Source organism: Mesoplodon densirostris, chromosome 16 (assembly GCF_025265405.1).
Source record: "Mesoplodon densirostris isolate mMesDen1 chromosome 16, mMesDen1 primary haplotype, whole genome shotgun sequence".
NCBI lineage: Eukaryota > Metazoa > Chordata > Mammalia > Artiodactyla > Ziphiidae > Mesoplodon > Mesoplodon densirostris.
The window spans coordinates 57,640,507-57,660,918 of record NC_082676.1 but is presented as its reverse complement, the minus strand read 5'-3'; the positions used below and the strand labels follow the sequence as shown (position 1 = coordinate 57,660,918).

Genomic DNA, 20,412 nt, shown 5'->3' with positions numbered 1-20,412 from the left:
CCTTCTGAATCCAAATCTCCTGGCAAAAGGCCCAGAAATCTATGTTTAACAAGCCCAAGGTGTATTTTAGGACAAGAAGGCCTCACTATGCGGTGGGTCCCCTGGTAGCCCTGTGTAACTCACACTTACTCTGTGTCTCCGTTATTTTTATTTTTTATTAATTTTTATTTTTTGGCCATACCACGCAGCACGTGGGATCTTAGTTCCCAGACCAGGGATCAAACCGGCGCCCCCCGCAGTAGAAGCACTGAGTCTTTTTTTTTTTTTTTTTTTTTTTTTTTGCTGTACGCGGGCCTCTCACTGCTGTGGCCTCTCCCGTTGCGGAGCACAGGCTCCGGACACACAGGCCCCGCGGCCATGGCTCGCGGGCCCAGCCGCTCCGCGGCATGTGGGATCTTCCGGGATCGGGGCACGAACCCGTGTCCCCTGCATCGGCAGGCGGACTCTCAACCACTGCGCCACCAGGGAAGCCCGAAGCACTGAGTCTTAACCACTGGACCACCAGGGAAGTCCTTCTTCATTATTTTATCTGTAAAACAGCAAAGATGTTTTTCTTTTCCATCTGGAAGAGTTCTTGGCAGGATTGGTGAAGACAATAGGGGATGAAATTCTTATTTAAATTCCCCAAGAGCAAGGGGGCTGTCTCCTTACACATTACGCACCCAATAAACATTTACTGAAAGAAGGGAGGCACGATTGAGTCTATCACGTCAATGGTAGACCAGGGCCTGCAACCTGGAGCCATGTGAGGACTTCCCTGGGCCCCTCCCTCCTTAAAAATATATTCAAAAGTGTATTTTAAGGCTGCGTTGATAGAAAGAGGAATATAATCCAGGTTGGATTCATTATTATATATTCGTTATTATTTTATTCAGGCTTTTCCCTCCTCATTAAAAAACTTTTTAAATCAAGCATTTCCCTGGGTCCCTAAAAAGATCATGGGCTCCAGGTGCCCAGTGGGGAAATCAGCCCTGGGCTTTGTTGCAGCCTCGGAGATTCTGATCCAGTTGGTCTGGGGTGTGGCCAGATTGGGGAGTTTTATAAATACTCCCCCAGCCCAGGCTGAATGCAGGCCAGGCCTGGTCGTGCTGTGGAGGTTTCAATAAGTCTTTCCAAACTGGAGTCACCCCCTACCATGGGAAGTGATGACAAGGTAGGGGAGGCCAGGGTGTCCACACCCATGCAGTATTCCAAGCAGCTTACATGTAGGGAGTGGAAGAAGAACGATCATTCTCACCCCTTAGTCCCTGAGATCAGCTAGGTGACAGCCATTCTCCCGCTGGGTTGGTTGGCTTGAAGTCCTTGGAGGCCTCCCAAGCTGAGGGACTGAAGCCGCCTTCAGGGAGCTCTGGAGGGAAACGCAGCTCCAAGTAGCTCTGTCACTTCTCTTTCTCCTGCAAATACCCAGGGACACACACACACACACACACACACACACACACACACACAGAGCCATTCACAGTGGCTACAGAGACACACATCACAGACACCTAGAACCATCCCTCAGCAAACATCCAGACACACCCAGACACACACACAAGTCCAGACCCCCGTGTACTCTCACAGAGGCTGTGCACCAACACACACACACACACGTATGCTCACACACGAGATCTGGTCATTGATGAAGGCCTGAGCTAATCTAAGACTTTAGGACAGGGACTTCCCTGGGGGTCCATGGTTAAGACTCTGCACTTGCAGTGCAGGGAGCTCGGTTTCGATCCCTGTTCGGGGAACTAAGATCCCACACGCCACATGGCGTGCCCCCCCAAAAAATTAATTAATTAAAAAAATAAGACTTTAGGCCAGAAGGCAGGAAGAAGATAAAGTGAGGAGGAAGATATCTAGTTAGAAAAACAACAAGGTAAGGAAAGGTAAACCAATACAACCACAACTTACGTGTGAATTTTAAAAAGTAAACAAAAGAATATAACAAAACAGAAACAGACTCACAGATGTAGAGAACAAACTAGTGGTTACCAGTGGGGAGAGGGAAGTGGGGAGGGGCAAGATAGGGGTAGGGGATCAAGAGGTACCAGCTACTAAGCCTAAAATAAATAAGCTACAAGGATATACAGGACAGCACAGGGAATGTAGCCAACATTTTATAATAACATTAAGTGGAGTATAATCTATTGAATCACTATGTTGTTCACCTGAAACTAACTGTAAATCAACTATATATACTTCAACTAAAAAAAAAAAAAAAAAAAAGACAGGCCCTCAGCGAAACTAGGGAAAGAATCCCTAAATCACATCATCACAGGCAGCAGTGATCAGATTCAGCTGATGAAGCCGATGAGTTCAGAGCCACCACCCCTCCCCCACACCACCCTCCCCCCAGCTGCCGGGAGCTCCTTGTTGTGCTAAGAGTTTCAAGTTCAAGCATGTGCAGAAAGGGGAGACCTCAACCCACCACCTCCCCATCAGGCTTATGATAAGCTTTTTTTTTTTCTACTACTTTAATTTCAGACATGAACAAGAAATGCAAATTATGGCTTAGAAAACAACCCTAAAGAGCTGTGAGCATTTTTTTTACCTTATGCTCCCTTCCCGGTTCTGTCTGCTGGGACAGCCCCCAGCCCTAGAACAAAGCAAAAAAACCCAATCCCCACTGAAAGAAAAAGTGATTGTCAAATGTTTCACTTTCCCTTTCTCCACAGTGTCCTTGCTGGGGATGCTCAGATGAGCTCAGGTTGGAGAAGGGATCACAGGCAGACGCCTGGGAAAACCCTGTGGCCCACCGGGCAGATGGAACAATTTCTGCTGACCACACTCACCTGGAATCCACCCACTTACTTGAAGTCAGCCTTGCCCTTCCTGGTTATCAACAGGAAATCCGGGGACAAGAGCTAGAGTAAAGGGTTAGGTTTCAAAAAAAATAAAAAAGGATTAGGTTTCACTCTTCCAAAGAAACTGGAAGGCATCCAGGGATTCCCCCCTCCCCGGGGAGGGCGACAGAGCAAATGAAATCACATAAAGACACAGGACAGAAATGGACTGTCCTAACACAGTTTTCAGACTCATCAGGCAGTGAAACCTAAAGGCCACCCCCTAAGCAGATGAAAACACCAGAATGACTTGATAATTTGAGAGGATGAGGTGCCCCTCCCCCCAAATACAATCACTACAAAAGTATCTGGTTACCCTGCTTGCACACTCCCCCTGTAGCTGATATACTGAGCTTGCAGCATTCATTTTGCCACAGTCCCCACCACTCCCTATCGTCACACACTAGTCCTGCTTCACTCACAAATGTCACCTGCTGACCCCTTAGGCAGCTGATTTTGTCATTTCACCTTGTTGAGGCTCCTGAAAGATACTCTGATCCAGCCTAGAAAATTGAGGCCCAGGGGCTGGAGAGGAGAAGGGGTCACACTTCAAGTGGGGTCACATGACTACAGAGGAGGCAGATTTGGGGTGGGGACCAGGTTGCTTGACTCCTGTCTGGTTGACTTCCTATGACCCCAGGCTTCTTCCCGTGTGAATTGTTCAGAATTTATTATTGTGCCTGACACCAAAAGTGACTCTCTGACCTTGCTGTCAGTATACTCCCAAACAGGTGTGCATTAAAACACGGGGCAAAAATAAAACAATGAGGGGCATAGGGTCTGAGACATAAAGGCTGGAGCCGTTGGGGGCCAGGACGCTTATTAATTTGAATGCTATTGTATTCTCCTTCCCAATACCACTTCACTAATTCAGCAAAGCCAAGTCCAGGAAAAGTATAGCAAAACCTCAACAACAATGCTCTAGGAATGCGAACATTCTGGGGATTTTTCACTTTCTGGTTAACAAGGGTGATCTGGACGTCCTTTTTTTGGTTTTAAACTTTAGAATCACAGGATGTTTCTTGAGTGAATGGATGAAGGAATAGATGGAGCTCACGAGGGCCTCAGGAGGTGATACTTTCAACCCCCATTTTCAGAAGAGAAGGCCCAGAGAGGCACAGTGACTTGCTCATAGTCACACAGCAAGTTAGAGGTGAAGCGGGTACCCTGTTCTCTTCAGAACTTCCAGGCCTGTTGCAGGAAACCCTCAGCCCACTTTCTCCCACTGGTTAAGGAGAGCTGAGGGGTCACACTGAGCCTGTCCTTGCTTTCGATAACTTTGAAGGGCCAAGAGCTGTACCACCTGGCCTGGGAATGAAGGCGGCTATGGATTAGGACACACAGGAGGGTTGCCCTTTTTTTTTTTTTTTTTTTGCGGTACACGGGCCTCTCACTGTTGCGGCCTCTCCCATTGCGGAGCACAGGCTCTGGACGCGCAGGCTCAGTGGCCATGGCTCAGGGGCCTGGCCGCTCCGCGGCATGTGGGATCCTCCTGGACCAGGGCACGAACCCGGGTCCCCTGCATCGGCAGGCGGACTCTCAACCACTGCGCCACCAGGGAAGCCCGGAGGGTTGCCCTTTGAAGCTGCCTTACTCGATATAAGCTTTCAATCATTCATTCATGTCTTCATTTGAAATATTCACCGAGCATCTGGCACGTGCCAACACCTGTGCTGGGCACTCTGGCCCCAGCAGGGACTCTGCCTGACTGAGTCCTGCCTTCAGAGAACTCAGAGCCACAGCTGTCTGTCAAACAACCCAGGGAAAACAATTCTGTTTCATTGAGGAGTAAAATGAGATTTTAATAAATGGGCTTCAAATGTATACTCATCTCTTGAAAAGGTGAATTTGCAAGGTCTCCTTTTACTCAACAGCTGGATCAGAAGGGGCACCTGGGTCTGAATTCCTTGAAGCTGAGCTCCACCTGCTCCACGGGGACCCCTCCACCCTCCTCTCTGCCTGAGCAGCATCCCCAGGCCCTGCTGCAACCCAGGCTTCTGCCCCAGGTCTGTTCGCTGAACCAGATCATGTCCTCTCACCACTGAAATCCACTAGCGGCTTCCCAAATCTTTCCCAGCTTCATTGACATGTAAGCAACGAATTGCAAACTGCACATATTTAAGAAGTACGGTATGATCAGTTTTAACATATGTGTCCAACAAACAAACCACAGCCACTAATCAAAATAGTGAATGAATCCATCAGCCCCAAAAGTTTCCTTGCCCCCTTGGTCATTCCTCCCTTATCCAGGCAAACACTGATTAGTTCGTGGTTTCTAGAATTTCATATAAATGGAATCATACACCATGCACTCCTTTTTTGTCTTGCTTCTTACACTCAGCATATTTGTTCTGAGACTCATCCATGTTGTCGCATGCATCAATAGTTGGTTCCTTTGTATTGTTGAGTAGTCCACTGTCTTTCCCATTGTGATCTGAATAAAACCCAGGCCTCTGACTGGCGTTCCACAAGCCTGCACCATCTGCCCTCTGCTTCCCTCCACAGCCTCAGCTCCTCCTCATTTCTCCACTCACTATGTGCTGACCGTCCTCTATTTTTCTCCATTCCTCAACACACCAAGTTCTGCCTGCCCCAGGGCCTTTGCACTCACTGTCCCCACTTCCTGGAATACTCTGTGTGTGTGTGGATTCAGCTTGTCATTCAGGTCTGAGCTCAAATACCACCTCCTCAGTGAAGCCTGCCCTGGCCGCTCTACCTCACCTCCCATCTCTGTGACTGTCCCATTACCTTGTTTTACATACTTCACAGAACTTATCACCACCTGAAATCCACAAGAGCAGGATGAATGAATGAATGAAACTATAAACAACCCATTTCTGTCATGATGTTTAGGTGTAGGTTAAAAACTCCAGTACGGGGCTTCCCTGGTGGCGCAGTGATTGAGAGTCTGCCTGCTGATGGAGGGGACACGGGTTCGTGCCCCAGTCTGGGAGGATCCCACATGCCGCGGAGCGGCTGGGCCCGTGAGCCATGGCCGCTGAGCCTGCGCGTCCGGAGCCTGTGCTCCGCAACGGGAGAGGCCACAACAGTGAGAGGCCCGTGTACTGCAAAAAAAAAAACAAATTCCAGTACGATCCCAATAAGACAAAGATGAAATTATCCATCAACTACAGAGTTTGAAGAAACCTCAGAACATCTAGTTAGATGTCCAGACTTGAGCCAAGTAGTGCATTTAATTCCCACTTCAGGAAGCAGTAAATAAAGAGCAGTAACCAGAACCCTCCCCAGACTCAAACCCACCTCCAGGGCTTTATTCACTCCTACAGCTTGCCATCTTATACTCAAAAGGCCTAGCTTCATCCCATTGAGATGATCCCAGAAATTAGACCCTTGTGCCCCCAGGATCCGTTTCCTAGGACCACCCCCCCACCTCCACATTCTCCCTCAGTTGTAGGTTTGATGATGCCCACCTCATGGCCCACACAAGGGTCAGTCAACCTGGAACATGGGTTCTATTTATCATGTCATTTTATGGAAGTGGAAAGTGAGGCCCAGAGAGGTTAAGAATCTCACCCATAGTCACACAGTGAATAAATGGCTGAGGCAGGACATAAGACCAGGTGTGTGACTTTAGGGTCTGAACCGCTGACACCAGCCTCCCAATTAAGAGAAGAGCTATTGTTTAGAGTGGACCTAGAGTTCAAGAGGGATCTTGTAAGGCCACTGGCAAATCACCCCCTGCAGAGTAGTCTAAAGCAACAGAGGACCCCAAAGCCTTACTCTCCAAGCAGCTGACCTGGGGGGACAGCATTTCTCTGTTCTCTGATAACAAATAGCAGTAATAATAATAATGATTGGACATAACATCTTCAATGCTTGCAAGATGCCTTACAAACACGCTCTCGGAACAGAACTCATTCATATGTAGGGGACTTACTGTACGCTGTTTTCCTGCACTTTTCCCTCCTGGTTTGTAACAGGTTGGAAATGTTAGGTTTTCTTCTTTGGTGTCTCTCTCTCCCCTTCTACCATCAATTCCATGAGGGAGAGGACAGTGTTTCCCACTTTACTGCTGTATCCCAAGCTGGGCATACAGGTAAACAAAGGACAAACAGTTGAACACCTTAGAGGGTCCACTCAGAGGGGCTGAGATGCACCATCCAACCCTCCTCATTTTTCAGGCTCAGTGGGAGCCCCAGAGGATTGAATGGGGTTCAGATCAGCTGAGGAGTCTGGGCAGGACAGCCCGGGGAGCAGGTCTTCCTGCTCCAAATCCAGCTCTGTTGCCACCAGGCTGCTCCAAACAGTTCTCACTGCAGAAGAGGGCAGAATTCTCCAGGGCAGGGCAGTTTCGAGTGGTAGCCTGTGCCAGATGTGGCTTTACAATAGGACACGTTTCTTTAAGAAGCCATCGGGCAGCTCCTCAAAGAGTTAAACTGAATTACCATGTGACCCAGCAATTCTACTTGTATGTATGTACCCAAGAGGACTGTAAACATACTCTCATAATAACTGGTAAACAAATGATCACAGCAGCCTTATTCACAATCACCAAAAGGTGGAAATGACTCAAATGGGCCATGCATAAATAAAATGATAAACAAAATGTGGCATATCCATACAATGGAATATTATTCAGCCACTAAAAGGAATGAAGCCCTGACACATGCTGCACTGTGGATGAACTTCAAAAACACGATGCTCAGTTAAACAAGCCTGACACAAAATGTCACATATTATGATTACATGTATCTGAAATGTCCAGAATAGATAAATCCAAAAAAATAGAAGCAAATTGGTGGCTGCCAGGTGCTGGGGGAGGAGGAATGACTAGTGACTGCTTAATGGGTATGGAGTTTTACGTTGGACTGATGGAAATGTTTTGGAACTCGATACAAGTGATGGCTGCACAACCCCGTGAATCCACCAGATGTCACTGAATTATACACTTTAATGTTACATGATGGAGGTTGAGATTGACATATACACACGACTATATATAAAATAGACAATCAACAAGGACCTACTGTATAGCATAGGGAACTCTACTCAATATTCTGTAATAACCTATATAGGAAAAGAATCTGAAAAAAAATAGATGTATGTATATGTATAACTGAATCACTTTCCTATACAAGTGAAACTAACACAACATTGTAAATCAACTATACTCCAATATAAAATAAAAATTACAAAAAAATAATGTTATATGAATTTTAGCTTAAAACAAAAAATAAAGAAGCCACCAGAAATGTTGGCAGGGTAGTTCTAGGCCCATTGCTCACTTTTCCCAGGCAGGGCTGTGTCTGGTATCCAAGCTATACAATGCCTTGAATACAGCAGGAGTCAATCAGTGATACATGAAAGCCACACATGTGCCAGACCAGAGGTTCCCAGATGTTGCCCTTGGCACTCACTTTGCACTGTGAACCCCCTGTAACAGAGCAATCTTCCCAGGACTACCCCTCATGTCCTCCGCCTGCCTCTTGTATATAGAAAAACTTTAGCCAAGGAATAAATTTAATCAGAGAAGTGAGCAAATACAGAAGCAAAGGAAAATAATCAAACAAGACAAAATATTGGGTTGGCCAAAAAGTTCGTTTGGGTTTTTCCATAAGATGTCACGGAAAAACCCAAACGAACTTTTTGGCCAATCCAATAATAATAGTTTAGCCATTAAATGAATCAAGGACATTTAGTTTCTCCTCAAGGGCTATCAATAATATTCCGAGCCATATCCTTTGAGCTGTTTTGCAGATTCTAAAACCCCCACCAGGTGGGAGAAGTTAACTACATGATGACCAGACTGCAGCCATCACACAAGCTGCTCCATCTTACACAATTCTGAGAACTGGCCTCATAACAAACCAGCTCTGGAATTAAAGATGAACTGTACCTAAAACAACCATGATGACGCTGATCAGGCCACCACACGACTAATTTCAAAGGGACTGTTGGAGCTGACTGTGCTGTTCTGCACGTAGCCCCCTCCCCCAACCCTGAAACACCCTTTTAAAAGCTCTTGCCCCCGACTGACGGTGGGGAGTTGGCTCTTTGGGTCATGAGTCCACCTTCTCCCCAGGATTGCCAGATTCCCCAATAAAGCTCTTTACTTTTACCCAACACTTGTCTCTCAGTATTGGATTCTTGAGCAACGGGCAGCCAAAGCTGAGCCCGGTAACCCCCCCAACACATATACAACTATATAAACACAGGTTTCACAAACAATACTGTGCTCTCTGATGACACTGACGTTGGACACACGAGCTACATTGATTTTGCCCGTTTGGGAAACCAGGTACAACATCACTGAGACATCGCAGTACTAAGAACAGTATCGGTACTTACATGTATGGCACATCCAAAGGGATATTATCTGAATAGTAAAGAAATGAGCTACCCAGCCATGAGAAGACATGGAGAACCTTAAATACGTATTGCTAAGTGAAAGAAGCCAATCTGAAAAGGCTATGATTCTGTATATATGTTTCCAACTCTGCATGATTCCAACTGTATGACATTCTGGGAAGGGCAAAACTATGGAGCCAGTCAGATCAGTGGCCAGGGGCTAGTAGGGAGGGAGGGATGAATAGGCAACACACAGATTTTTAGGGCAGTGAAATTATTTGGTATGATGCTATGATGGTGGATACATGTCATTATACATTTGCCCAAACACACAGAATGAGGCGGTCCAGTGGTTAGGACTCAGGGCTTTCACTGCCGTGGCCCCAAGTTCAATCCCTGATCGTGGAACTAAGATCCCAAAAGCTGAGAGGCATGGCCAAAAATAAATAAAACACACACACAGAAATGTACAACACCAGGAGTGAACCCTAACGCCAACTATGGACTTTCAATGGTGATCAGATGTCAATGCAGGTTCACCAATCGTAACAAATGTAGGGGATGCTGATGATGGGGAGGCTGTGCACGTGTGTGGACAGGGGATGTATGAGAACTCTCTGTACCTTCTGCTCAATTTTTCTATGAACCTAAAACTGCTCTAAAAAATATTTAAAAGGGGGAAAAAAAGGTATTTCAACGTGTGAACATTTTCCTAATACTGCAGAGAACAGTCACAAAACAGTTAAATGCACTAGACTGTATACTTGGCCATGAACTTTTTTCTTCCTTCTTTTTTTAAATCTTTCCAAGCCTCAGATTCTTGTTTCTTTAAAATTCTTAAGACAAAAAAAAAAAAAAAAAAAAAAAAAAAACCTCCGGGTTTCTCTCTTTCATCGCCCTTGCTGGATCTACTTTCAATTCACTGGTGTGCCCATGAAAAACAGACGACTCATTAAAAACATCTGAGTCATAAATGCAGGAGATAACTTTAATAGGATCCAAAATGCAAATCAGAATTTTGTAAGTAAAATTCCAACGTCTACACTTACTCCTAAACAGAGATCTTTGAGCTCAAAATTCAGAGGATTTTAATATCCCAAACACGAGAGGTTTGTCACTGGGGAGAAAACAGGCCAAATTGTGTGTGAGTATATGAAGACACATTTATAAACAGTTCAGGGCCCAATAGAAGTGTTCTCGGTAGCAACTGGGAAGCCAGTTGTCCCAGAGAAAACATTTTCATGGGTAATGTTGTGGTCAGCCAGGAATCAGTCATGTGCTCAAAGTTGGCTTAAACAGATGCAAAAACTGAATTCTTTTTGATATCAAGACACAAACCAACACTTGTATGTGTACAAGGCCTTGATGGACTAACAGTATATAAGATGTACAGCCATTTTGGGTTTGAAATTGGTAAATATTCTTCTTTGAGGTCCAAGTAGATATAAAATAAAGCTCTCACATTAATTGAATGTGATTCAGTGTTTGCAACAAACTCCAAAGTCCCCAACAAACAGGGGAAGAACAAAAGAGCCTTTTAATTTGTAAAAATATATGAATAAGCCCGTATTTCAAAGAATAAAATAGAATGTCTGACAAACACTTCATGCTCCAGGCATCTGATGTTATTTTTAAAGTTTCCCAGAAAATATATATATATATATATATATATATATATGTTACGGTCCTCGAAATAGGGCTCTTGTTTTGAAGACTCTGCATATGTAATTGATAACAGCTTGAGACCATTTATATGCCACCATCTGAGCAAAACTGCTAAATATGCATGGCCTTCCATTTTGTCAAATGCAAGAAAAACACATGCTCAGGATCGGCTGAGTGGCGATTTTTTAAGACCAGAAGTTAGGGTTTAAATGAAAAAGTCGCACCAAGGTGGCATGTTTTCCGGCACCTTCCAAAATGAAGCTTTATCACCAGGTAGGAAAAGAGGGTGACATTCATATTCCCGGCGAGTTACAATGCCCTCCTTCTAGCATCTCACATCTACCCGGATCAATTAACAAAGCATGTTTTGTTCGGAGCATGAATGAGGACGGCTTTCTTCTGTGCATTTTATTAAAACTTGAAAGCTATGGCTTGCTGCCACTGATGACGCCTGTTGGGTTCCAACAGCCTAATGTTCAAATCTGACTCGCTAGCTATCCACCCAACTCAACATCGGTCATCTTGACATCAGGGGATATTCAGCAAGTCTGTAGTTTTTATCATGAAGGATTTTCTACTGTTATGGAACAAATAAAGGGTTCTTTGTACCAATGGCTGGAAACACAACATGAGACCTTTCTTCACACCGTAAGAATTGATGAATAGTTCACAGAGTGAACAAAAGACTTTATTTTTGAAAAGCAGATAACACCAAAGTACTATGTAGTATCCATAATCATTGCAAAAAATGATTACTGGAGAGCCTCCCTGGTGGCGCAGTGGTTGAGAGTCCGCCTGCCGATGCAGGGGATACGGGTTCGTGCCCCGGTCTGGGAGGATCCCATATGCCGCGGAGCGGCTGGGCCCGCGAGCCATGGCCTCTGGGCCTGCGCGTCCGGAGCCTGTGCTCCGCAACGGGAGAGGCCACAACAGTGAGAGGCCCGCATACCGCAAAAAGAAAAAAAAAAAAATGATTACTGGAACTTTCGAAACATCAAATGAATAAGCTGAATCAATGGGTTATGACTATAATTTTGAACCAATATACAGATTTTCGATCAAGACCTAGGCTTGATTTCTACATATTATTCACATGCATTCCCTGTGCCTATTTATTATCAAAACGGGGACTCTTCAAAGTCGAGCCCAGCTTTGTCTTGATTTCAAAGATGACACAGCAGCACACAGAGAACTCTGGCTTGCTGCTTCAGTCCTAGAAATCATGTCTTCAGATGTTATACAACAAATTGATTTCTGAAAAATAAAATCCAGACTTCAGATGCCTTTGAAACAGTCAGGTCCCCACACTTTTCAGCACCATGGTACTCAGACGTGCTCAAACACGCTTTCCTTTGTCTTTCCAAATATCCACCAGGAACCCAAAAGGGGACCCGCTTTAAGAGTTCCATTATGGAGGTCTTTAGGAACAACACTAAACCCAAGTAAAGGCAGTGGATGAAATTATCCCCGTTACTTTTTCTGTTAAGGAAAAAAAAAAAAAAAAAGTGAGAGTGCATTGGCAAATGGGAAAATGATACGAGTCATATGGTTAGGGAAAACAGTTCTATAAATCCCTCCTTTCAAAATTATGTTCAAAGGTGTTTAAGACCAAAAGGAGGTCACAAAAACTGTTAATACAAACAATTCCTCTACCAAAAAAAAAAAAGCTCTTCATGGAAAGTGGCTGGTCCAAAGAGGATCTGGTCCAAAGAAGGCAGATCAGTGAAAAGATCCAGCCTTCTATTCCTAGCCTGCGTTTATGACCTCATGGCTATGTGTCTGATGGGTGTGAATAACCCCTCCCTGTACTTAAAAACGAATTAAGAAATTAAAGTGAATTTGTGTGCTATTTAAAAGCCTACAGTTACAGAATCTGAAAGCCAAGCCCTTAAACTGTAAGGCAAGATTTTTGTCATCAGAAGTGGAAACAGATGGCTATGACGGTAGGCACTAAAGGTTGGTTCAGCCGTACTGGGGCCAGAACAGTTTAAAAAATAAGGCAATCTGGGGCTTCTCAGTTTGAGACCACCAAGAGAAAGGCCCACTGAGGCAAAAAAATCAGTGGCCAATCACCAGAAGATACTCAGACGGGACAATGATCACAGTTGGATGGGATGACTTGGGGTCACAGACGGGGAGGCAGGAAACCCTTGAACCAGCACTCAAGGAGAATGTCTTTGCATGTCCTGTGCACGACTCCAAGCAGCAATTTCTGGGGTTTGGAGGTGTGTTATTTTTGCGATATTTTCCCCCCAAAAGAAGACACGAAGGTGGAGACCCTGGAGAGATGAGACCACCAAAATGGAGCCTTCACCAGGGGCGGGGCTGGGTGAGAGTCGGAAAGGCCTTCCTGCAGCACACGGCTCCCTTCAGGTCTGGCTGAGTCCTACAAACGCTTGTAGGTGCCCAGGAGAGCTTTGCAGTTGGGACAGTAGTGGTCCACATCCTGCAGGGCGTCCACACAGAAAGGGATGAAGCAGCAGCCTGCAATGCACCTAGAACAAAAAAGGCCACACATGGAGAGTGTTACAGACTGTAGTCGTTTGGATGATAGCCGCCAAAAAGATATGTCGGAGTCTTAATCACCGGAACCTATAAATGTGACCTTATTTTGAAAAAGGGTCTTTGCAGATGTAATTAAGGATCCCAAGATGGGATCTTCCTGGATTATGAGGGTGGGCTCCTTAAACTCCAAGACCGGGATCTTGATAAGAAGAGAAAAGGACACACAGAAATACAGAGAGGGACAAGGCCCACGTAAAGCAGAGGCAGAGACTGCAGTGATGCTCCACAGCCAAAGAACACCTGGACCACCAGAAGCTAGAAGAGACAAGGAAGGATTCTGCCCTTAGAGCCTTCGGAAGGAGCATGGCACCTTGATTTTGGACTTCTGGCTTCCAGAATGGTGAGAGAATAAATTCCTGTTGTTTTAAGCCACCAGGTTTGTGGTAATTTGTTATGGCAGCCCTGGGGAACTAAGACCCCAGCCATTGCCAAGGCTGCTCCCACAGACAGACTGGTCTGGGTGTATTATCAAGTCTTGGGACATTTAGGCATCTTTCAAAGTGTTAGATTGGAATCGGTGAACTTCTTTTGTAAAGGGCCAGAGAGCATGTATTTCAGGCTACATGGGTCTTGTTCTGTCATTGGAGCATGAAAGCAGACACGGCTAATCTGTAAATAAAGGGCGTGACGTGTTCCAATAGAACTTAAAATAGGCTGGATTTGGCCCCTGGGCTGTAGTTTGCTGACTCCTGTCTTGGACTGATCACTTTTCCATACAGAGAGCCTGCTTCTCACAGCAACAATCATATAAATTTCCACAAATCATGTCTCTTAACCTACATAATCCATCATCAGCACACGCAGGCAGGACCTCCATAGAGCCCGAGGCGTAAGAAGAAATATATTTGGTCTTTGCTTCCCGGCACAGAGCTCCAAAACCCGGGGGACTCCTGAGTGACGGGAGTGTCTTCTGTTATTCACAAAGAGCCCCTTTCAATCACACCTGAGTTTATGCTAATGAGGTGACTAGGGTGGGTCCCTAGACGGGCTTGGGATGGGCTGGTCACCAGAAAGACCAAGTGACTAGAGGGCTGGAGCTTTCAACCTCAACTACAGACCTCTGGGGTGGAATGGGGGGCTGAGGACTGGGTTTTGTTTTTTTTTTTTGGCGGCACGCGGGCCTCTCACTGTTGTGGCCTCTCCCGTTGAGGAGCACAGGCTCCGGACACGCAGGCTCAGCAGCCATGGCTCACGGGCCCAGCCGTTCCACGGCATGTGGGATCTTCCCGGACTGGGGCACGAACCCGTGTCTCCTGCATCGGCAGGCGGACTCTCAACCACTGCGCCATCAGGGAAGCCCCGAGGACTGGGTTTTAAAAACACTTGAACAGCTAATTTGGAGAGATTCTGGGTTGGTGAATCCGCCATTTACGTGCCGGAAGGGTGGTGTACCCCAGCTCCAAGGGGACAGAAGCCCCTGCACTCAGGACCTATCTGGATCTCGCCCTGTTACCTCCTCACCTAGCTGTCCATCTGTCTGTCTCCTGTATGATAAACCTGTAAATGTAAGTAAAGTGCCATTCTGAGTTCTGTGAGCCATTCATTCTAGCATATGATCAAACCCGAAGAGGGGATAGCAGGACCCCTGATCGGTCAGAAGCACAGGGGACAAACGACTTGTGCCTGGCATCTGAAGTGGGGGGCAGTCTGTGGGACTGAGCCCTTAAGCTGTGGGGTCTGCACCAACTCCAGGTAGTGTCAGAGCTGAACTGAAACACTGGACACACAGCTGGTGCTGGAGCCTTGGCCAGTGTCAGAAAACACCCCACAACCTTACAACCAAAGTTTGCCAAAAAACATAGTTTAAAAAAAAAAAAAGGGCCTCCCTGGTGGCGCAGTGGTTGAGAGTCCGCCTGCCGATGCAGGGGATACGGGTTCGTGCCCCGGTCTGGGAGGATCCCATATGCTGCGGAGCGGCTGGGCCCGTGAGCCATGGCCGCTGGGCCTGCGCATCCGGAGCCTGTGCTCCGCAACGGGAGAGGCCACAGCAGTGAGAGGCCCGCATACCTCAAAAAGAAAAAAAAAAAAAAAAAATCAACATTTTACAGGAAGACACTGATTTATATAAAGCAGAATCAGGAAATATTCTGATGAGAAAACTGTCTCATGAATGGAATTTCCTATTGCCTAAGCTTACCTGAGTTCAAATAAGGGCAGCCAGTGCATTTAGAGATCATCCTAACCTCCCGCCTGACAAGTGCGGGCATGGCTGCAAGAGGCAATGCACACACAGCCACCTACTTTATCCTCAACACCCCCGGAGGTGGGCATTAGTACACCCCAGTTGACAGATGAGGAAACTGGAGCACAGAGAGGTGAAGTCACTTGCCCAGAGCCACACAGCTGTGAGAGGCAGTATCTGAACACACAGTACTGCATTTAAAAAGGAGGAACGGATAGAAAAAGCTGCCTCAATTTGAAAGTCAGAGGCCAATATTCGATAAAAGTTTCCATTTTGTCCTTCCCTGATTTCAAAGACAAAAGTTGGTTTTAACAGGAATGTCCAAAGGACGATGAGTTTTTATGTAATGTTTTCTGTCTCCTTTCTTCCCCACTGAATGCAAGTCCTCAAGGAAGTTAATTAAGCTCTCAGGGGCTTTGAGCCTCTCTTCAAAATTAGAAAGAGAACGATGATTCCCCCTCCACCTAAGTCACGAGCAGATAATGAGGAAAGAGCCAGGCAAGGGCCTCTGAAAAGAAACACACAAACACGGTTTCCTTCGAGGAAGAAAACGGAGCACTTATGGTTTTCTGAGTGACTTGCATGGCCAGGAATAAGGAGGCTGCCTTTATCTGTTTGGAAAAAAAAAGTTAAATGGTGCTTCCTCAACTTTCTCCCAGAACAGAAAGTATTATCTCTTTCAACATAATACCCTTGGTGCAGACATAAATATTTACACATTCTCCTTGTGTAGGCAACAGAAAACTACTGGAGGTCCTAAAAGGATAAGAAATTTTGAAGAGATGACTATAAAATATTTTAACGTACAGATTGTTTAAAGCTTCTCTTAGAGTCAAGCAAACATTATTAATTAGGTCATGAAATTCTAGAAAAAGAAATCCCCAAGGGTATCGCTGTACACAGATACAAATGGCTGCTATGCTTGTCCCTACACGCAGGGAGTGGTCTGAGAAGAAATGATAGGACAGCAGCTTCCAGGGGCTGATATGCTCAAGGGCAGTGGTTCTCAACTGGGCACAATTTCTGGTTATGACAACGGGGGCAGGGGAGCTCCTGGCATCTAGTGGGTAGAGACCAGGGATGCTGCTCAACATCCTACAGGGCACAGGACAGGCCCCCACAACACAGAAGTAGGTGCTGAGGCTGAGAAATCCTACAAGAGAGGAATTCGGGAGAGCCCGGGGTCTGAGTGGACCTCAGACTTACCCCAAAAGGCACAGGCTCCCGCAGGAGAGCCAGGTGAGGGCGCCGGCATTATAGGACAGCCGAGTCACGATCATCTTGTTGCAGGAAGGACAACACATCTGGACCGGGCGGTCGAAAAAGGAGATGGGCTGCTGCACGTAGACTGTCTGCACAGCAACTGATGGAAGGTACAGAACAAACAGGCCAATCAGTAAATGAGGAAGACATTCATTAAATGCAAAACAGTAGAGGCAGGATCTCGACAGATACTTGCTCACCCATGTTCAGGAGAGCACTGTTCACAAGAGCCCAGAGGTGGAAGCAACCCAGCGTCCATTCATAAATGAATGGATGAACAAAATGTGGTCCATCCATGCAACGGGTTATTATTCAGCCTTCAAAAGAAAGGAAATTCTGACACATCTTATAACATGGATGGACCTTAAGGGCATCAGGCTAAGTGAAACAAGCCAGTCACAAAAAGACAAATACTGTTGATTCCACAGAGAGGAGGCACCTAGAGTAGTTGAATTCATAGAGATAAAAAGTAGAATGGTGGGTGCCAGGGGCTGGGAGAGAGGAGTGAAGGGGGAGTTGCCATTTAATGGGTATAGAGTTTGTTTTGTATAATGTAAAAGAGATGCAAGGTGGTGATGATTGCCCCAAAATGTGAACGTACTTAATGCCACTGAACTGTACGCTGAGAAATGCTTAAGGTAATCAATCTTATGTTATGTGTTATTTTACCACAATAAAAAAAAATAGGGGATGGGTGAGGAGGGAGAAAAATGACAAAAAGGGAAGAAGAGAAAACAGTGGCAGATTTCCAGAATTGCCACTTGAGGGGCTCTGGAAACCTCCACACACGAGATGGGGGAAAGGACTGTGTGTTTCTGGAGGAGATTTGGCCCAGCTCCACCAGGCTTTCAAACTCAACTGTCTCCGGACTCAAGTGTGGAGCTTATTAAGAATGCAGATTCCCTGGTCCTGCCCTCAAGACCGTCTGATTCGGCAAGTCTAGGGCAGGGTCCCCAAACCACTTTTTAAGCTCTTGAGTGGTTCTACGAAGGTGGTCTGCAGATGGTAATTTCAGAAACAGTGATGTGATGGGTTTTAGCCTCAATTTTCTTCATCCATAGATTAGTGGTTGCCAGGGGCTGGGGGGATGGAGGGTGACAGGGGTTTCTTTCTGGGGTGATGGAAATGTTCTGGAATTAGTGCTGATGGTTGCAGAGCTCTGTGAATATGCTAAAACCACTGAATCGTATACTTTAAAAGAGTGAACTTTATGGTATGGGAATTCTATCTCAATAAAGCTGTTTTTTAAAAAATGGAATAATAAGGGTTGTCGCTAGGATTAAATGGAACAAAGGCAGTAAAGAACCTCACCCCGTGCCTGGTACAGAGTGAATCCTCCATAAACAAGCCTGCATTTCACACGGTCTCCTTAGCAAACTCCAATGCCCAGTAATAAGGCTGGCGTTTACCAAGCCAGGGGATACTGGCCCAGTTCTTTACAAGTCGGGGGACCATATTGATATACGCAGTGAGTATATGAAATCATGCTAACAAGAGAAAACTATGTGAAAAACATGTGTGGACATCCACAAGCATCAGAAGAGCACCTAGGGTGATGGAAATCACAAAGCCCTCAGAGCTCAGCACGTTCTTTTGGTTTTCGGCAAAGTTGTTTAAGCTCGTAGTTCTGTCAAAGTGACTTTTTTCTGTTCTTTTTTATGTTATTGAGATGCCATTTCTGTAATCTATGTATTAGGGGACATGAACTGCTACCCAGAGCTAACCAGACAATATTCCCAGAAAGACCTAGAAAGCACCCCCGCCCCCATCCCCTGCAGAAGAGCAGCATCAAAGCATAATTTAGCACTTACATGTAAATTTTAGTAAGGGTTATTTGGGGTGCAAGAATGAGTTATTTATTGATCAGACTGTGATCTAAAATAGTCTGAAGTCGTTATCTTGTCCTCTTCCATCTCAAGGAGTCAAAGTCACTTGAGCACAATGACAACAATAGTTCACATTTATCCAATGATTACTCATAGAACCTTATCTAATCTTAACAGCTGCCGGTTGTACGTACTTGATGGGCCCCATTTTACAGATGGGGAAACCGAGGCACAAGGAGGCTGGTGAACCTAGGAAGTCTGACTCACGGGTCCGCTCTCTGAGCTGCTTGTAATACTGAATCACCTACGTACCTGGGTGCAGATGGGCAGCAGGAAGTACCAAAGGGCAAGGACATGAAGAAGCTGCTGGAAGGCAGGGGAGTCACCTGCACTCATGCTGGGCTGGGGGTGGGTTTCAGCTCACCCATTCCCCACTCACGGCTGCATCCTCTCCCTCTCCTACTCCAGCCCTGGCCTCGGGGCACGGGTTCTCCCGCCAAGCCTCAGTAGGAAGGGCAGGAGCCCCCAAAAGCAAACTCCCACTCCCAAATTTCTCTGGGACGGTTGGATGTGCCTCTGTGATAAGCACCAGAGGCTCAGTTTATGGTGGACGTGGGAAAGTTCATAAACTGTGCTTTATTATGGAAAAGCCAAAAGCCTCACTGACATGGAACCCAAGACTAGATGTGAAATTTCAGGACAAGGGGGAAAATTGGACTGACTGGCACTTTGCTTAGACTCTGGGGCACAGTCACTACGACCACTCTCCTGATTCTCACGGAGTCCCAGGGCTGAGGACCAAGGAGAGGTAAGGGGGCCCAGGAGGCCGTACGTACTTGCATTGGCATTGGGGACGGGCACTGGCTGGGTGTAGTACCCAGGCGGATTTATGCCCTTTCCATCCGGGCCCGTCATGAGCCCCGTGGCCGGCCCAGGCATGGGTGCTGGAGGTGTGGGGTAGTAATTGTTAACAGAAACTGTCTCTTCATAGGATGGGGGTGCAGTTGGCACCGAGGAAGGTCCAGCAGCCGCCTGGTAGGATCCTGGAGCAGACATTTTACCTAAAGCAAAACCAGAAGACACCAGATCAGAAATTCAATTGACAGGGGCTTCCCTGGTGGCTCGCCCAACTAGAGAAAGCCCGTGTGCAGCAACAAAGACCCAACGCAGCCAAAAATAAATAAATTAATTAATTAAAAAAAAATTCAATTGACATCTCCCCATCTCTCTTTTCCACCCTCAATCCTTCTTTTTTTTTCTTTTTTAAAAAACATCTTTATTGGAGTATAATTGCTTTAAAATGTTGTGTTACTTTCTGCTGTACAACAAAGTGAATCAGCTATACATATACATATATCCCCATATCCCCCCCACCTTGAGCCTCCCTCCCACCCTCCCTATCCCACCCCTCTAGGTCGTCACAAAGCATGGAGCTAATCTCTCTGCGCTATGCGGCTGCTTCCCACTAGCCATCCATTTTACATTAGGTAGTGTATATATGTTAATGCTACTCTCTCACTTAGTCCCAGCTTCCCCTCCCCGTCCTGTGACCTCAAGTCCGTTCTCTACGTCTCCATCTTTATTCCTGCCCTGCCACAAGTTTCATCAGTACTGATTTTTTAGATTCCATATATGTGCATTAGCATCTGGTATTTGTTTTTCTCTTTGTGATTTACTTCACTCCGTACGACAGACTCTAGGTCCATCCACCTCATTACAAATAACTCAATTTCGTTCCTTCTTATGGCTGAGTAATATTCCATTGTATATA

The 20,412-nt window shown here is 46.0% G+C and overlaps 1 protein-coding gene across 6 annotated transcripts in view; it reads right to left on the bottom strand.

Annotated features, from left to right (window-relative positions):
• Positions 1–11,457: 11,457 nt before the first annotated feature.
• The window catches only part of LITAF (lipopolysaccharide induced TNF factor), a 112,823-nt gene continuing 103,868 nt past the window's right edge, over positions 11,458–20,412 (bottom strand). For all 6 annotated transcript variants that reach the window (XM_060078547.1, XM_060078550.1, XM_060078549.1 and 3 more), the window contains 3 exons: positions 19,478–19,702; positions 16,759–16,915; positions 11,458–13,300 (listed from right to left, as the gene is read on the bottom strand). In XM_060078547.1, coding sequence (XP_059934530.1) covers positions 13,192–13,300; positions 16,759–16,915; positions 19,478–19,697 — 486 coding nt within the window. In that variant the 5' untranslated portion in view covers positions 19,698–19,702 and the 3' untranslated portion in view covers positions 11,458–13,191. The remainder of the gene's footprint in view (positions 13,301–16,758; positions 16,916–19,477; positions 19,703–20,412) is intronic.